This window comes from Gorilla gorilla, chromosome 17 (genome assembly GCF_029281585.2).
Source record: "Gorilla gorilla gorilla isolate KB3781 chromosome 17, NHGRI_mGorGor1-v2.1_pri, whole genome shotgun sequence".
Classification (NCBI taxonomy): domain Eukaryota; kingdom Metazoa; phylum Chordata; class Mammalia; order Primates; family Hominidae; genus Gorilla; species Gorilla gorilla.
The window spans coordinates 103,879,861-103,894,879 of record NC_073241.2 but is presented as its reverse complement, the minus strand read 5'-3'; the positions used below and the strand labels follow the sequence as shown (position 1 = coordinate 103,894,879).

General features: G+C 46.3%; 1 protein-coding gene across 2 annotated transcripts in view; it reads right to left on the bottom strand.

Moving 5' to 3' along the window:
* CNDP1 (carnosine dipeptidase 1) overlaps nt 1–2,898 on the bottom strand; it is a 53,958-nt gene extending 51,060 nt beyond the window's left edge. Inside the window, exon 1 of one of the 2 annotated variants that reach the window (XM_004059548.5) lies at nt 2,640–2,898. In XM_004059548.5, the coding sequence (XP_004059596.3) occupies nt 2,640–2,663 (24 nt within the window). In that variant the 5' untranslated portion in view covers nt 2,664–2,898. The remainder of the gene's footprint in view (nt 1–2,639) is intronic. The other variant, XM_019013881.4, reaches the window with a different exon arrangement.
* Between the last annotated feature and the right edge of the window lie 12,121 nt (nt 2,899–15,019).

Sequence of the window (15,019 nt, the reverse complement as noted above, 5' to 3'; positions counted from 1 at the left end):
GATGGATTAAGGACTTAAACGTAAAACCCCAGACTCTAAAAACCCTGGAAGACAACCTAGGCAATACCATCCTGGACATAGGAACAGGCAAAGATTTCATGACAGAGACACCAAAAGCAATTGCAACAAAAGCAAAAATTGGCAAATAGAATCTAATTAAACTTAAGAGCTTCTGCACAGTAAAAGAAACTATCAACAGAGTAAACGGACAACCTACAGAATAGGAGAAAATATTTGCAAACTATGCATCTGACAAAGATCTAATATCCAGTATCGAGGAACTTCAACAAATTTACAAGAAACAACAAACAATCCCATTAAAAACTGGGCAAAGGACATGAACAGACACTTTTCAAAAGAAGATATACATGTGGCCAACAAGCATATGAAAAAAAGCTCAATATCACTGATCATTAGAGAAATGCAAATCAAAACCACAATGAGATACCATCTCACATCAGTCAAACAACTGTAACAGATGCATAGTGAGGTTGCATCTGTCACAAAAAATAACAGATGCAAGTGAGGTTGCAGAGAAAAGGGAAAACTTATACGTTGTTGGTAGGAGTGTAAATTAGTTCAGTTATTGTGGAAAGCAGTGTGGCAATTCCTCAAACAGCTAAAAACAGAATTACCGTTTGACCCAGTAATCCCATTACTAGGTTATATGCTCAGAGGAATATAAATCATTCTACTATAAAGACACATGCATGTGAATGTTAACTGCAGCACTATTCATAATAGCAAAGACATGGAATCAACCTAAATGTCCATCAGTGACAGACTGGGTAAAGAAAATGTGGTACATCTACACCATGGGGAATACTATGCAGCCATAAAAAAGAATGAGATCATGTCCTTTGCAGGAATATGGATGGAGCTGGAGGCCATCATCCTTAGCAAACTAATGCAGGAACAGAAAACCAGATACTGCATGTTCTCATTTGTAAGTGGGAGCTAAATGATGAGAACACATGGACACATAGAGGAGAACAACACACACTGGGGCCTATGGGTGGAGGACGGGAGGAGGGAGAGGATCAGCAAAAATAACTAATGAGTACTAGGCTTAATACCTGGATGATTAAATAACCTGCACGACAAACCCTCATGACACAAGTTTACCCATGTGACAAACCTGCACGTGCACCGCTAAACCTAAAATCAAAGTTAAAAAAAGGCAAAAGAATAGCAAAGGGGAACATATATAGTACAATCTCTTCCTCTCTTTCATATCAAAGGGTATTATACTGAGTCCAAAACAAAATATTTCCTTTCTTTTTTGTTTGAGACAGGGTCTTACTCTGCCTCCCAGGCTGGAGTGCAGTGGCGCAATCATGGCTCACTGCAGCCTTGACCTCCCAGGTTCAAGCCATTCTCCCACCTTGGTCTCCTGAGTAGCTGAGACCACAGGCATGCTCCACCATGCCTGGCTACTTTTAAAATTGTTTGTAGAGTCAGGGTCTCACTGTGTTGCCCAGGCCAGTCTTGAACTCCTGGGCTCAGGTGATCCTCCTGCTTTGGCCTCCTAAAGTGTTGGGATTGCAGACATAAGCCACCATGCCCAGCCAGGGAAATTATTTTCTTTCATATTGCTTTTAACTTTAATGTTTTGAATAGATACTATCAAGACACGGTTTAAAAATTTTTTAAAGTAAGACAGTATTCAGTGAAATGTCCTCTTCTAACCCCCACCCCAACGCCCTGGCCAGTCATGGGTTCTTTAAAAAAAAAAAAAAAAAAAAAAAAGTCAGCAATGGGAAGCATGGCCAGACCACAGGGTGAGGTTCTTTCTCTCAGAGCAGTGATTTTGCAGCATGGTGTGGGAATCTCATGGTCTCGCAGGTGGGCAAACCCACTTCTAGGATCCGGCTGTGGTCAGGTCACCACCTGCCTTCTCACTGTGTCTCTAGCCTCGCATTTGCATGTATTTGTTTCAGTATGTCTTTTGAGAGTCTTCTACGTATCAACCTTCCACAAAATTCTGAAAATTTCTGTGTGTGTGTATGTGTGTGTTTGCAGTGGAAATAAAAAGGGTCCATGAATTTTATCTTTCCAAGTAGTCTGGGACACAACCCCACAAAACCTCACAGCCAAAGGTACCTGCCTGCTTGTTTTCCTGGAGAGAAGCCTTCCCGCCACACCCACACTCAGGTTTGCACCTGAGCCATGGAAACCTCGCCAAGAAAGGCCTGGGGTAATTTAGCCTGGTGATTAGCTCTCGCAAGCTAGCCCTTAAGCCGGGAACCTGGGACCAGGACAAACAGCACACTGTCTGTTACCATTATTTAGGCAAATTCTTCCAGGAAGCAAACTCATTCTTTTTAAAGAGAAAAAGTACAGAAAAAAATTGATTTAAGAAGACTGAGTTCATGAACAATTTGAATATGAACTACTTGACAATAATGCCATTTAATTATTGTTAAGAACACACAACCACCCAAAAGCATTACTGATAAAATATAATTCCAAATACCACATTCCTCGGCCAAGACAGCACCTAAGAACACCATGAGGAGCAGCATCTGGGGCCACGCTGGGTGCCTGCCCTGCCCACCTGGGCTTAACGCACATGCTCCTGGGACAAATGGAAGTCTGGCGCCTAATGCACGGACTCTGATGGTGGAGGTCCTACTCACCATTCTCCCGAGTTTGGGATCCATTAGGCTGGAGTTCTGAAGCCTCTAGCAACTTTCCCAACCTCCAAAAAATGTGGCAGAGGGAGTCCCATGAAAGCCCCGAGAGGGTGACATTAAATATCTCTCTGTGCCCTGACCCACGTTGTCCCCCGGAAGGAAGACGAGGCTGGTATAGTGGAGCTATTCACATCTGGAGAACAAAGCGGCTTCGGAGGTATTCATTCAGCTCAACTGCAGAGGAAGGGACAATGCATCTCATATGCGCAGATACGCGATGAGGCAGTGGCCCCAAAGTCATGTGATGTCACTGGAAGCCAGCAGCCTGGCCCAGCCTGTGACTCCCCGGGTTCTTCTTTGAGGGCACTTGTGTGTCATCTCTGAGAGGGAGTAGGGCCCCGGCCAGCAGGCAGAGCTGAGCCAGCGGCACAGCCCCCTCAGGTGACAGCCCCCTCACGTGACGGGCCCCCACACACTGTGGCTGTGGGCCCTTGTGATGGAATGTTACAGTCGAGGATTAGCTTCCTAGGGCTGTGTAGGGGCCGAGGGTAGAGTTTTCCCCGCTCTCTGAAGGTTCGCTGCAAAATCAGCTTGCAAAGGGCAGTTGAATTGGAGAAGAGGCATAACAGATTGATTTGGTCCTAGTTTTAAGTGACATGGGAGCCTTCAGAAGGAAGGACCAATCCCCAGTGGGGTTGGGAAGCTGAGACACCCTCTTGAGGTTCCACATGGAGTGGCGGCTTAGATCCTGGCGCAACAGGTTATGGGAGGAGAAAAGAGGACTTCAGCTGACGGCAATCAGCGCTCACGAGGGAGGATTCAGTGGGCTTGAAGAGCACGCCACGGTCTTCGTTCAAGTCTGCTGGGCCCCAGAGCAGACAATGGTCTTGACAAGTCTGTCCAGCATGTTCGGTGTCAGCCTTCCTTCCTGAGATATGGGTTCAGTTAACGAAAACTCAGGGAAGGGACTAGAGGTCATTCCTTTCTTCTTTGGTGGGTCAGACTTGAAGGAGATAAGGACACTTCAGGAACTCCAGGAGAGATGGTGGGGGTGGGGGAGCCGAGAGGCCTTGAAGTTCCTTTTCAGTTCAGCTTGAACAAAGCACCATATTTTGGGGTATTGGCTTCTGAGCCCCAACATCTGCTCTAACAAAGTACCCTACACTGGGTGGCTTAAGCAACAGAAATCGGTCTCAATTCTGGAGACTGGAAGTCTGAGATGAAGGTATGGGCAGGGCAGGTTTCTCCTGAGGCTGAGCGGGAAGGGCGTGCTCCAGGCCTCGACCCGCATGGCTGCTGGCCGTCCTTGGTGTCCCTTGTCTTGTAGAAGCATCACCCGATCTCTGCCCTCATCTTCTTATGATGTTCTCCCTGTGTATGTGTGTGTGTTCAGATTTTCCCTTCTCATAAGGACACAGCTGTGTGTAATCAAGGGTCCACCCTATGCCCATGTGACCTTATCTGAAGATAAGTAATTCAATCTGCAATGACCCTATCTACATAGAAGGTCACATTCTGAGGTCTTGGGGGTTAGGATGTCAACATGTAAATTTTGGTGGGAAGGTCAGGGGACAGTAGAGAAAAGGAGGCAGCAGGGCACAGGCCAGAGCCTTGGGTTGAGGGGTCCCGGGGCTTTTCTGGGGGACTGGGATTCTTTTGCATCATTTCTCTCTGAATAACTCTTGCAGGGATTGGCACACTGGAGAGTTACTCTAACTGTTTGCTGAATGAAAGGACAAATAATCAAATAATTTTTACCAACAAAGAAACCTCTGGAAAGGCAGAGTTGGAACTCATTATCCCAGCTAGTTGAGGCTAGCTGTGGCTATCAGGGCCAGGCCCCTCTCCCTTGCAGAGGGGCAGTGTCTCCACCAGCTGCGTCTCTGCACCTCCTCCCCATCCTCACACCCTTTCCCTGACACTTGCCAGGCCGGGCTCCTTGAGCTCCAGGCCCAGCACAGCAGCTCCCAGGAAGTGGGCCTGGCCCTTCTCCCGAAGGCCAAGTTGCTGGGATCATACTCAGAATTCCGAGGGCTGGAAAGGAAGGAGAGGGTGAGGCTGGGCCCAGGTGTGGGCTGTGATCCTAGGAGGGTGGGGGCCCTGCTGCCTGCAGTCATCAGTGGAAAACCTTGCCCCTACCCGGCCAAGGTCACCTCTGGCAAGAGCATAGTGCACGGGCGAGCCCAGGGCTTCAAGAGCCCGTGTAATTCAGATCAGAGAATTCCTCTTTCCCAGCCTCTGTCAAATGCACTTTACTCTTTCCTTGCAGAAAATATGTGAGATATGAGTGTTCCTCACAATAATTTTTTTTCTAGAAAAGAGGAAAACAGAGCTGGCTCAAATATTTTGTTAGAATCCCAGCACTTTGGGAGGCTGAGGCAGGAGGATTCCTTGTCAGGGGTTGGAGACCAGCCTGGGCAACAGAGTGAGTCCCCATCTTTATAAAAATTAAAAATAAATAAATACAAATTTAAAAAATGTTTTGTTAGTTGATTACAAAAGAAGACATTTGATTCTATTAGTAATATAGTTTGGAAGGAAGGAAGGAAAGACTCCAACAGATATTAGCAAGAACGGAAGCCAAACAGAGGTCCAGGGGAAAGTGCTCCTACAAGAATTCCAATTATTTTGCCTTCTCAGTCTTTCATCTTCACAGATCTTCATCTCGATGCCAGTTAAATCTGGGAGACAGTGGAGAGAAGAGAGGGGAGAAAGGGAGAGAGGAGAGAGAGACGGTGGTGGAAAGAGAGAGGGGGAAAGACAGAGAGGGAAAGAGACAGACGAAGAAGCTACTCTGGGTTCCCTACTCCTAACACATGTGAACCTAAGCTAGGCTGTGCTTTTCAGCTTCCCAGGTTTCCACTGGAGAGTACGAGGGGCAATGCCTGGAGCTAGTTTTTCCTGTAACTTTGCTGTGTCAGAGGCCACCACCTGTGTCTGTCGGCAGAGTATGATGTACACCACGTCGGCAGAAAGAAATACATCCTAGGTCTGTGCCTGGTAAATAAGCTCTGTGCCAATGACATGCCCCATTTACAGACCTCGCTTGGTCAAAATCCTATCACGATTCTTCAGCCAGATCCCCTAGCACCTTCCATACCTTTCATTAAGGCATCACCACTCCCCAGAAGGCACTTTACTCACTTACAAGCAGTCTTCTTTTGCATCATTTCTCTCTTGATAACTGTTGCAGGGATTCGCACACTGGAAGTTACTCTGTAACTGTTGAATGAAAGGACAAATACTTTTTACCAACGAAGAAACCTCTGGAGTGGCAGAGTTGGAACTCGTTATCCCAGCTAGCTGGGGTTCATGAAGGCTTCCTGAGCATGCCTGGGGCCCTTTTCCCTGCAGTGTGGCATCTTTCTGTATCTGGTGTAGCACAAGCACGTGGCACCCTGCAGTCACACCCAGTGGAGAGAGAAATGGACCTCAGGCAGCCTGTACTCCCAGGAGGGAGGGAAAGATCTGCTACCTCAGCGGTATTCACCAGCTTCCATTTTCTCCTCTTCCTCAACCATCTAGACCAAGCTACTGCCACCAAGGATCTGTGTAATGACGCACCACGATGCCGATCAGTCTGAATCCCGCAGCACTGAAAACATCATGCTTTGGTCTGCAAAGAGTCCTCCCTGACTCCAGGACTCAAACAGAGCCGGTGGGAACCACCTCTCCAAGTCTCCCATTTACTTCCCTGGAAAGAGGAGAAAGTAACCTACCTTCTCTGGGTTCAGTGAGGCAAAGCTGGTTATTGTTATGATTAGAGATGAAAACAGACCTTTTGCCCTGTCTTGGGACATTGAAACATGTCCAAGAGGGCTCTTAAGAGATGAAGTTGACAGTAACAGCTTCCATTCAAGCTCTGGGAAAATAAATCTCCACACACACTCTCCTGTCTGTCCCTTCAACTCTCTATAACCCCACAGAAATCTAGCTTTTCCTTCTCGCTTGGAAGCTTGCCCAGAAGTGGCAAGCCCAGGTGTGGCCTGCACCCTGTGACCTTCTTGCCCTCTGGGAGCCCTGTCCGGGCAGTGGAAACAGTGTATATCACACCCGGCGCAGGGCCGAGTACACAGTACTGGACACAGTAGGTGCACAATGAACAGGAGCTGACATGTTTCCAGCTCACCCCAGACTCCCCCAGGCCTTGCCCACCTCAGTGAGATTTCACGAGCGCGTCTTGGGTGCTGCCCTGCGTTGGGTACAATGGCTGAGCAAGCGCCCAAGCCCTGCCTTCAAGGAGACAGGACAAATGTATGAAATGGCCCAGCAGCATGCAGCTAACGGTTAAGTGACTCACGTGGACAGAAGTCCTGGGTTTGAACATGGAAGAGGGCGCTTTGGGCAGATGCTGGGGCAGATCCTGGGGCAGGCGTGGGGAGCTGGAGGAGGTGAGCCTTCCTGGAGGGCAGGTGGGACTGGAGAGGTCTTGCCTTCCAGCGGGAAGCATGCTAGAATCACCTGGGAGCTTGAAAAAGGCCAGCAGCGAGGCCCACCCCCAGAGAAATCATCCGATTTCAGATGGGCAGATGAGAAACAGGGATAGGCAGAGGAAGTGGGGGCTTCTGGGTGGGGATGGGGCTGCAACAAGGGCAAGCAGGAAACCCATCTTCTCAGAAGGGGCGCCCATTAGCAGAAAGCAAGATGCAAGATCCGAGGATTGGATGGGGCTTCAGATCTCCTGGTCTTTTCCACTCCATAGGGCGTCCAGGCCCTGACCTCCTGCGTGGCTCCAGCAGCCTCACCCTGGCTGGTCTCCCGGACCCCAGGGGTTCAGGCCACAGGACCATTTCATGCGAACATCTCAGTCAAAGCCCACTCTGCACCCTTTTGGGTGGGGTTTGATCATGACCGTCTGTTCTGAGGAAATTCTGCTGTGACTAAACCACTATTTCTTTTGAGTTAGCACCTCTCTGTCGAACCAGACTCCTGTCAAAGGCCATTTGAGGAAACTCAGACTGACAGAATTCTGCATAAGTGAGTGAAAACTCCACTCTCTTACCATGTAGAGTAGTAACAGATTCTACTACACGCAGGTGCCTACGATACTGAAGAGTCATCAACGAGGAACCACCTGCCCATGGGGCCCTGCAAGCCTGAGAGGGTCCACAGTTGCCTCCTGATTGTGCAGTGGTGAAAGGAACAGGAGGGCCGTGAGCACCATTTACCAGGACTGCTTTCTCCCCCCATGCTGCATGCTTCCCACAGCTTCGGGGCTGATGCAGATGGTGAGTTTTCTTTGAAAAATTGATAACAAAGTGTGTTCCATGGGTCTTTCCTCTATCTGTTATATATACTTTAAAAAATTTAGTTGACAAATAGAGATTGTATATATTCAAGGTGTCAAATGTAATCATTTGATATATGTATACATTGTGTAATGATTATCCCAATCAAACGAATGAACACAACATCACCACCCCTCCCGTACAGTAAATCCCCAGCATTTGTTTATCTTGTAACTGAAAGTCTGTACCCTGTGCTCACCATCTCATTCCCCCTCCCTCCAGCCTCTGGCAACCACCATCCTAGTCTGTTTCTATGAGTTTGACTTTCGAGTCCACATAGAAGGGAGATTTAACAGCATTGTATTTCTGTGTCTGGCTTAGTTTAACTTAGCTTAAAGTCTCCAAGATCATCTATGTTGTCACAAATAACAGGATTCCCTTGTTTCTATCTGGCTGCATAGTGGTCCATTGTGTATATAGACTACATTTTCTTTATCCATTCATCTGCCGATGGACGTTTAGTTGTTTCCCTATCTTGGCTATTGTGACTAATGCTGCAATGAACATGGGGGTACAGACATTTCTTTGACATACTGATTTCATTTCCTTTGGATAAATACACAGAAGCAACAAGGCTGGATCAGATGGTAGTTCTAGTTTTAGTGTTTTGAGAAATCTTTATAATGGCTGCACTAATTTACATTCCCACCAACAGTGTGCAAGGGTTCCTTTTTCTCTACGTCATCTCCAACACTTATTATCTCTTGTCTTTGCCATACTAACAGGTGTGAGGTGATACCTCATTGTGGTTTGGATTTGCATTTCTCTGATAGTTAGTAATACTGAGTATTTTTTTATATACTTGTTAGCCATTTGTAGATCTTCTTTGGAAAAATGTCTATTCAGATCCTTTGTCCATTTTCAAAATTGGGTTACTTTTGTGTTTTTGTTTTTGTTTTTGTTTTTGTTTTTTTGCTACTGAGTTGTGTGAGTTCCTTATATATTTTGCAGGTTAACCCCCTTATCAGATATGTGGTTTGCAAATATTTTCTCCCATTCCATAGGTTGCCTTCTCATTTTGTTGTTTCTTTTGCTGAGCAGAAAATTTTTAGTTTAGTGAAGTCCCAATTGTTTATTTTTTCTTTTGTTATCTATGCATTTGGTGTCATCGCCAAACAAATCATTGCCAGGACCAATGTCATGAAGATTTTCTTCTGTGTTCTAAGAGTCTTATGGTTTCAAATCTTACATTTAAGTCTTCAATCCATTTTGAGTTGATTTTTGTATATGGTGTGAGCTAAAGGTCCAATTTCATTCTTCTGTATATGGATATCCAGTTTTCCCATTGTTATTTATTGAAGAAACTGTCCTTTCCCATATGTTCTTGGCACCTTTGTTGAAAATCAATTGGCTGTAAGTGTGTGAATTGATTCCTGGGCTTTCCATTCTGTTTCATTGGTCTAAATGTCTGTTTTTGTGCCAGTACCCTATTTTGGTTACTACAGTTTTATAGTATACTTCGAAGTCAGGTAGTGTGATGCCACCAGCTTTGTTCTCTTTTTCAAGGTTGCTTTTGCTGTTTGTGGTCTTCCATGACTCTATATAAATTTTAGGATTTTTTTTCTATCTGTGAAAAATGCCATTGATATTTTGATAGGAATTGCACTGACTCTGTAGATCACCTCGGGTACTATGGATACTGTAAAAATATTAATTCTTCCAATCCATGAACATGGGATACCTTTACATTTGTATCTTCCTTTTCATCAATGTCTTACAGTTTTTGGTTTACAGATCTTTCATCTCCTTGGTTAAATTTATTCCTAAGTATTTTATTCTTTTTGATGCTATTGTAAATAAAATCATTTTCTTAATTTCTTTTTGGGTAATTTATTTTTGGTGTATAGGAGTGCAACTAATTTTTATGTGTTGATTTTGTATTCAAAATCTTTACTGAGTTCATTTAGTAAGTGAACTATTCATTAGTTCTAAGGGTATTTTGGTGGAGTTCTTCTGTGGTTTTCTATATGTAAGATCATAGCACTTGCAAACAGAAAATTTTGCTTTTTCCTTTCCAAATTGGATGCCTTTTATTTCTTTTTTTTTTTTTTCTATTTGTTTTCCTTGGGGCAGGTGTCATGGTATAATTGATGTAATAGAGGAACTTAAAGGTTGACATCCAATTTGCAAAAAACTGATTATTGTTTTCTAACATCTGTTCTCCCTCTCCTATGTAGAATCTTTAGCTAGGCATATTTTCATCCTCTCATACAGTTGGATGTGGCCATCTGACTGTTTTCTGGAGAGTAGAGGCAAGGGGTTGAAACTTTCAATTGTGGCTTGTGCCCTCAAATGGAGGGATCATGTCTTGCCCTCTCTTTTCCTCCTTCCCACTGGCGGCTCCAGCAGGAGCTGGTGCAGAGATCTTGGCCTGTGAGATAAAACTGAGGAAGGAAGAGGCTCATAATGGAAGGAATCCAGGTCCCAAATGATAGAGGAGCCCCCAAAGCAGCCCTGAACTTGCTGCTCAGACTTCTGTGTGAAGAATTTCAAATGCGTAAACCTTCACCCCATGGAAGCCTTGATCATTTTGGTCACAGTAGCTTAGACTTATCCTCACTAATTAATACACTGTTGATTAAGGATCCTGAACATTTCTAGCATTACTTATCTGGCCCAGACACCAAAAAATAACAAGCAAAGAATGAACTTGACTTTCTCTAAGTCACATGGGGACGTTAACTGTTCCTTCAGGTCAGAAGGGCTCACTGAGCTGACTCTCTTCTAGGTTAAGAATGTGGCACAACAAGTTCTGTCTTTTTCTACATCAGACAAGATTACGGTGCTTTTCTCACTGGCCAACTTCGTGCTGTGGCCTGAACTTGATACAGGACAGGCTTTTGCTTTTGGCCATAGAGAAAAGGCTCCCAAAGCAGCATCTCCTGGAACTGTTTGTTGATGAATGCAAAGACCCTTGAGGGAGATCTGGGTTACATAAGCATGTGAAATGATTGCTATCAAATTGTTTTTTTAGGATAAACCTCCCTGAGAGGACTAGCTGCAGGGCTTAGGGAGGACTTGGGAGAGGTGGGGAACATCTGCTGCTGAAGACCCTGAGGGATGACCCCAGGGCAGGCATCCGGAGAGCAGAGGTATTCCAATTTCTTCCCTCCTTTCTAATAAGTGCTGGGCATGAGAGGTCTGGGCAATGGCACCTCTTTTTCCCATCCAAGTTCCGACCTATGAGTCAAAATAGCAAAGCGGACTGTAATTAATTAAGCTGATATTTTAAAGCACGGATTGTATGTGTAGGTAATCCTATGCCGATTCCCAGAATGAGGCAGCCTCCCACTGCAGCCCTGGAGGGACAAAGCAGAACATGCCCCTCGTGGACAGCTTCCTGCAGAGGAGCTCCTGTAGCTGCCCATGCTCTTGGAAGCATGGTGACCAGCAGCAACTGGAAGCCGGCATTTCTCTTGACGCCCTCCTGGGGAAGTCTCATCGTGCAGTGCCTTCAGCAAGACACCTCCCTGTACACAACTTCCCTGGCATCCCTGGGGGTCACATTCCAGCAAGTTCTCCACAGGGACTTCTCTGCCGGGCACTGGGCCAGGGCCATGCTATCTCCAGCAAGGTCTGGACTTAGCCCTGGGAGCGGCTCTTCCTCGGCCTCTCTGTCCCAGGAGTCATGGCTGCTCCCTATGTTTGCCCTCCCAACTCTCGGATTCTACAGGTGTTTGACTATAAGTCTTATCTCTAACCTTCAGGATCTGGAAGCAAGATCATGTTTGTATTGATTGGGTCTAGGGAGAAATGCTGAGATACCATGTCACACCCACTAGAATGGCACGATCAGAAAGATTGCAGGTGTTGTTGACAGTGTGGACAAATCAGAATCCTGGTACACTGCTGGCGGGAATGTAAAATGGCACAGCCACTTTGGACAACAGTCTAGCAGTTCCCCAAACAGCTAAAGATGGAATTCCCATATTGCCCAGCAATTCCCCTCCTAGGCATATACCCAAGAGAAATGAGGAGATGTGTCCACACAAAAACTGGGACACGAATGTTCATGGCAGCATTATTCGTAATAGCCAGAGTGGAGAAAGTCCAAATGTCCACCAGCTTATGGATGGATAAGCAAACTGTGGTCTATACTTAAAATCAACACTACTCAGCTATAACAAGGAATGAAGTACTGACGCATGGGACACCACGGATGAACCTTGAAAACGTTATTCTGAGTGAAGGAAGTCAGACACAAAGGTCACGTATTAGGCCAGGCATGGTGGCTTCATGCCTTTGGGAGACTGAGGTGGGAGAACTGCTTGAGGCCAGGAGTTCGAGACCAGCTTGGGTAATATAGCAAGACCCCCGTCTCTACAAAAAATTAGCTGGGCACGGTCACGCACCCTGTAGTCCTAGCTACTTGAGAGGCTGAGGCTGGAGGATCACTTGAACCCAGGAGGTTGAGGCTGCAGTGAGCCAAGATGGTGCCACTGCATTCCAGCCTGGGTGACAGAGCAAGACACTGTTTCTTAAAAACAAACAAACAAACAAAAACCAAAGGCCATATATTGCATAATTCCATTTATATGAAAGTCCAGGCCAGGTGCAGTGGCTCATACCTGTAATCCTAGCACTTTGGGAGGCCGAGGTGGGCGGATCACCTGAGGTTGGGAGTTCGAGACCAGTGTGACCAACATGGTGAAACCCCATCTCTACTAAAAAACACAAAAATTAGCCGGGCGTGGTGGTGTGCGCCTATAATCCCAGCTACTCAGAAGGCTGACGCAGGATAATTGTTTGAACCCGGAAGGCAGAAGTTGCAGCAGTGAGCCGAAATCGCACCATTGCATGCCAGCCCGGGTGACAGAGCCAGACTCCATCTCAAAAAAAAAAAAAAAAAAAAAAAGAGAAAAGAAAGTCAATAGAGACAGGAATTAGATTAGTGGATGCTTGGGCCTGAGGGAGATAGGGTGATTGTGTGGGGGAGGTGATAGGTTACAGGTACTGGGTTTCTTTTGGAGGCGATGAAAATGTCCTGAAATCAACTGGTGATGGTTGTGCAACTCTGTGACTATACGAGAAGCCACTGAATTGTTCACACTAAACAGGCAGATTGTTTGGTCTATGAATTGTAACTTACCAAAGCTGTCAACAATAAATCACCATGGGGGAAACCGAAAGGAGAAATGCTGAGACCTCAGTGGGAAAGGTGGGAGGCCAAGTGCACGCCAGGAACAACTGGCCTCCTGCCATGGAGGGGAGGGCATGAGTGTCCCCCAGCGAGGGGAGGGGAAGAGGGGAAGGCCTGGGTCCCAAGGCTGCCTCCCAGGAGCTGAGTGATGGCAGGCCACCACAAGGTCTCTCAGGCCTGTCCCCTCTATAGCACAGGGAAAAAACCTCCTATTTCACCGGGATGCAATGAAACATTAGACAAACATCTTTAAAGCCCTTTGTAACGTGAATTCTATAAATAGTAATGAACGAATCCTTTGGGAAGAACTCTAACTCCCCCTAAAGGTACTGTCAATCATTTTTCAAAGGGAAATGATCCATAAAATTGGCAGCTCCTTACTTGGGTGACACAGTAGCAATTTTCCTCTTCAATGTCAGGCAGCAGATATTTACTTTCTCACATTTTTCCATTTAATACAATTTCTTGCAACTGTTAGGCCAGTAGATAGTGTGGACATAAATCTATTGTTGCCCTTCTAGAAATATTCAAATAATTTGTATGTGAATCTCCAGACCACCGTTGGATTCATGGACACTTTTCAAAGGATGTTGTCTTTTCAGTAAATAAGAGAGTTATAATATAATGTTTAAAGGGCCAAGTGACTGCAGTTTTCAATGCCTCTTGATGTATGAAACACCTTTCTCTAAAGGACCTAAGATATATCTGCTTTTTGAATAAAAATTAGAAGTGACACTCAGAGAGTGTCTTTTGTTTTTAATAAATTTCAATATTCCTATCATATACCATATTGTAGTAGTCTGAAAAAAACTTTAGACTTGCTTTAAAAAAAACTAGTCCCAGATTACACCAGCTGAAACAACAGTATCTGTCTACCACGCCTGTTTCCCACTTGAGAAGATCCAGCTCCATGCATGAGTGGGAACCGTTCTTCATACTTTGCAAAGGGGTCACAGGGTCATTTCTGTCTTCATAACCTCTCTGGGAAAGTGGTTTGTGCTCTTCTGACACAGGACGCTGAGGCTCAAGTTCACAGAACCAGCCGTTAGTCAGACCCATTCAGTCCAGGGTTTTACAAAATTGTTGTTTACATCAAAACCAGCTAGTGGCATGCCAGCTCAGCTTCTAACATAAAGCAGTCTGGACGTGTGCAAATGTCCATGCCACCCCACTTAGGCATTTATCTGATCATGGGCCTGGGTCGGGCACTGGGAACGTGGAGCTGTCGAGATTGCCCTTGTGCTCCTGGAAATTCCATAAGGGACTGAGCTTGCAGAGACGGAGGTGAGCATTGGCACTTTACCCAGGAGTCATCGGCCTTCTAGTAGAACACCACTGATTTCCTCCGGGAGATCACCCTCTGCTAGCACTTCCAGAGGCGACGACCTCAAGCTTGCTTCCAGGGGAAGCTGACTGGCCTGAGCCACACAGGCTGCTGCAGATGTTAGCACGGTGACTGCCGCAAGCTGCTGCAGGTGTTAGCACGGTGACTGCCGCAGGCTGCTGCAGGTGTTAGCACGGTGACTGCCGCAGGCTGCTGCAGGTGTTAGCACGGTGACTGCCGCAGGCTGCTGCAGGTGTTAGCACGGTGACTGCCGCAGGCTGCTGCAGGTGTTAGCACGGTGACTGCCGCAGGCTGCTGCAGGTGTTAGCACGGTGACTGCCGCAGGCTGCTTTTTGCTGCTGTAACACAATGCCCAAGACTAGGTAATTTACAATGAGCAGAGATGTATTGGCTCAAGGTTCGGGAGGCTGGGAGGTCCAAGGCGGAGGGGCCGGAACCTTGCAAGGGCCTTCTGGCTGTGTCATCCCACAACACAAGGGCTCAGAGAGGGGTAGAGAGAGCAAAAGGAGGCCAAACAAGCCCTGTTGTAAGGAGCCCACTCCTACAATAACAGCATTCACTCAGTCAGGAGGACAGGGCCCTCATGGCCTGACCAGCTCTTGAAGGCCCT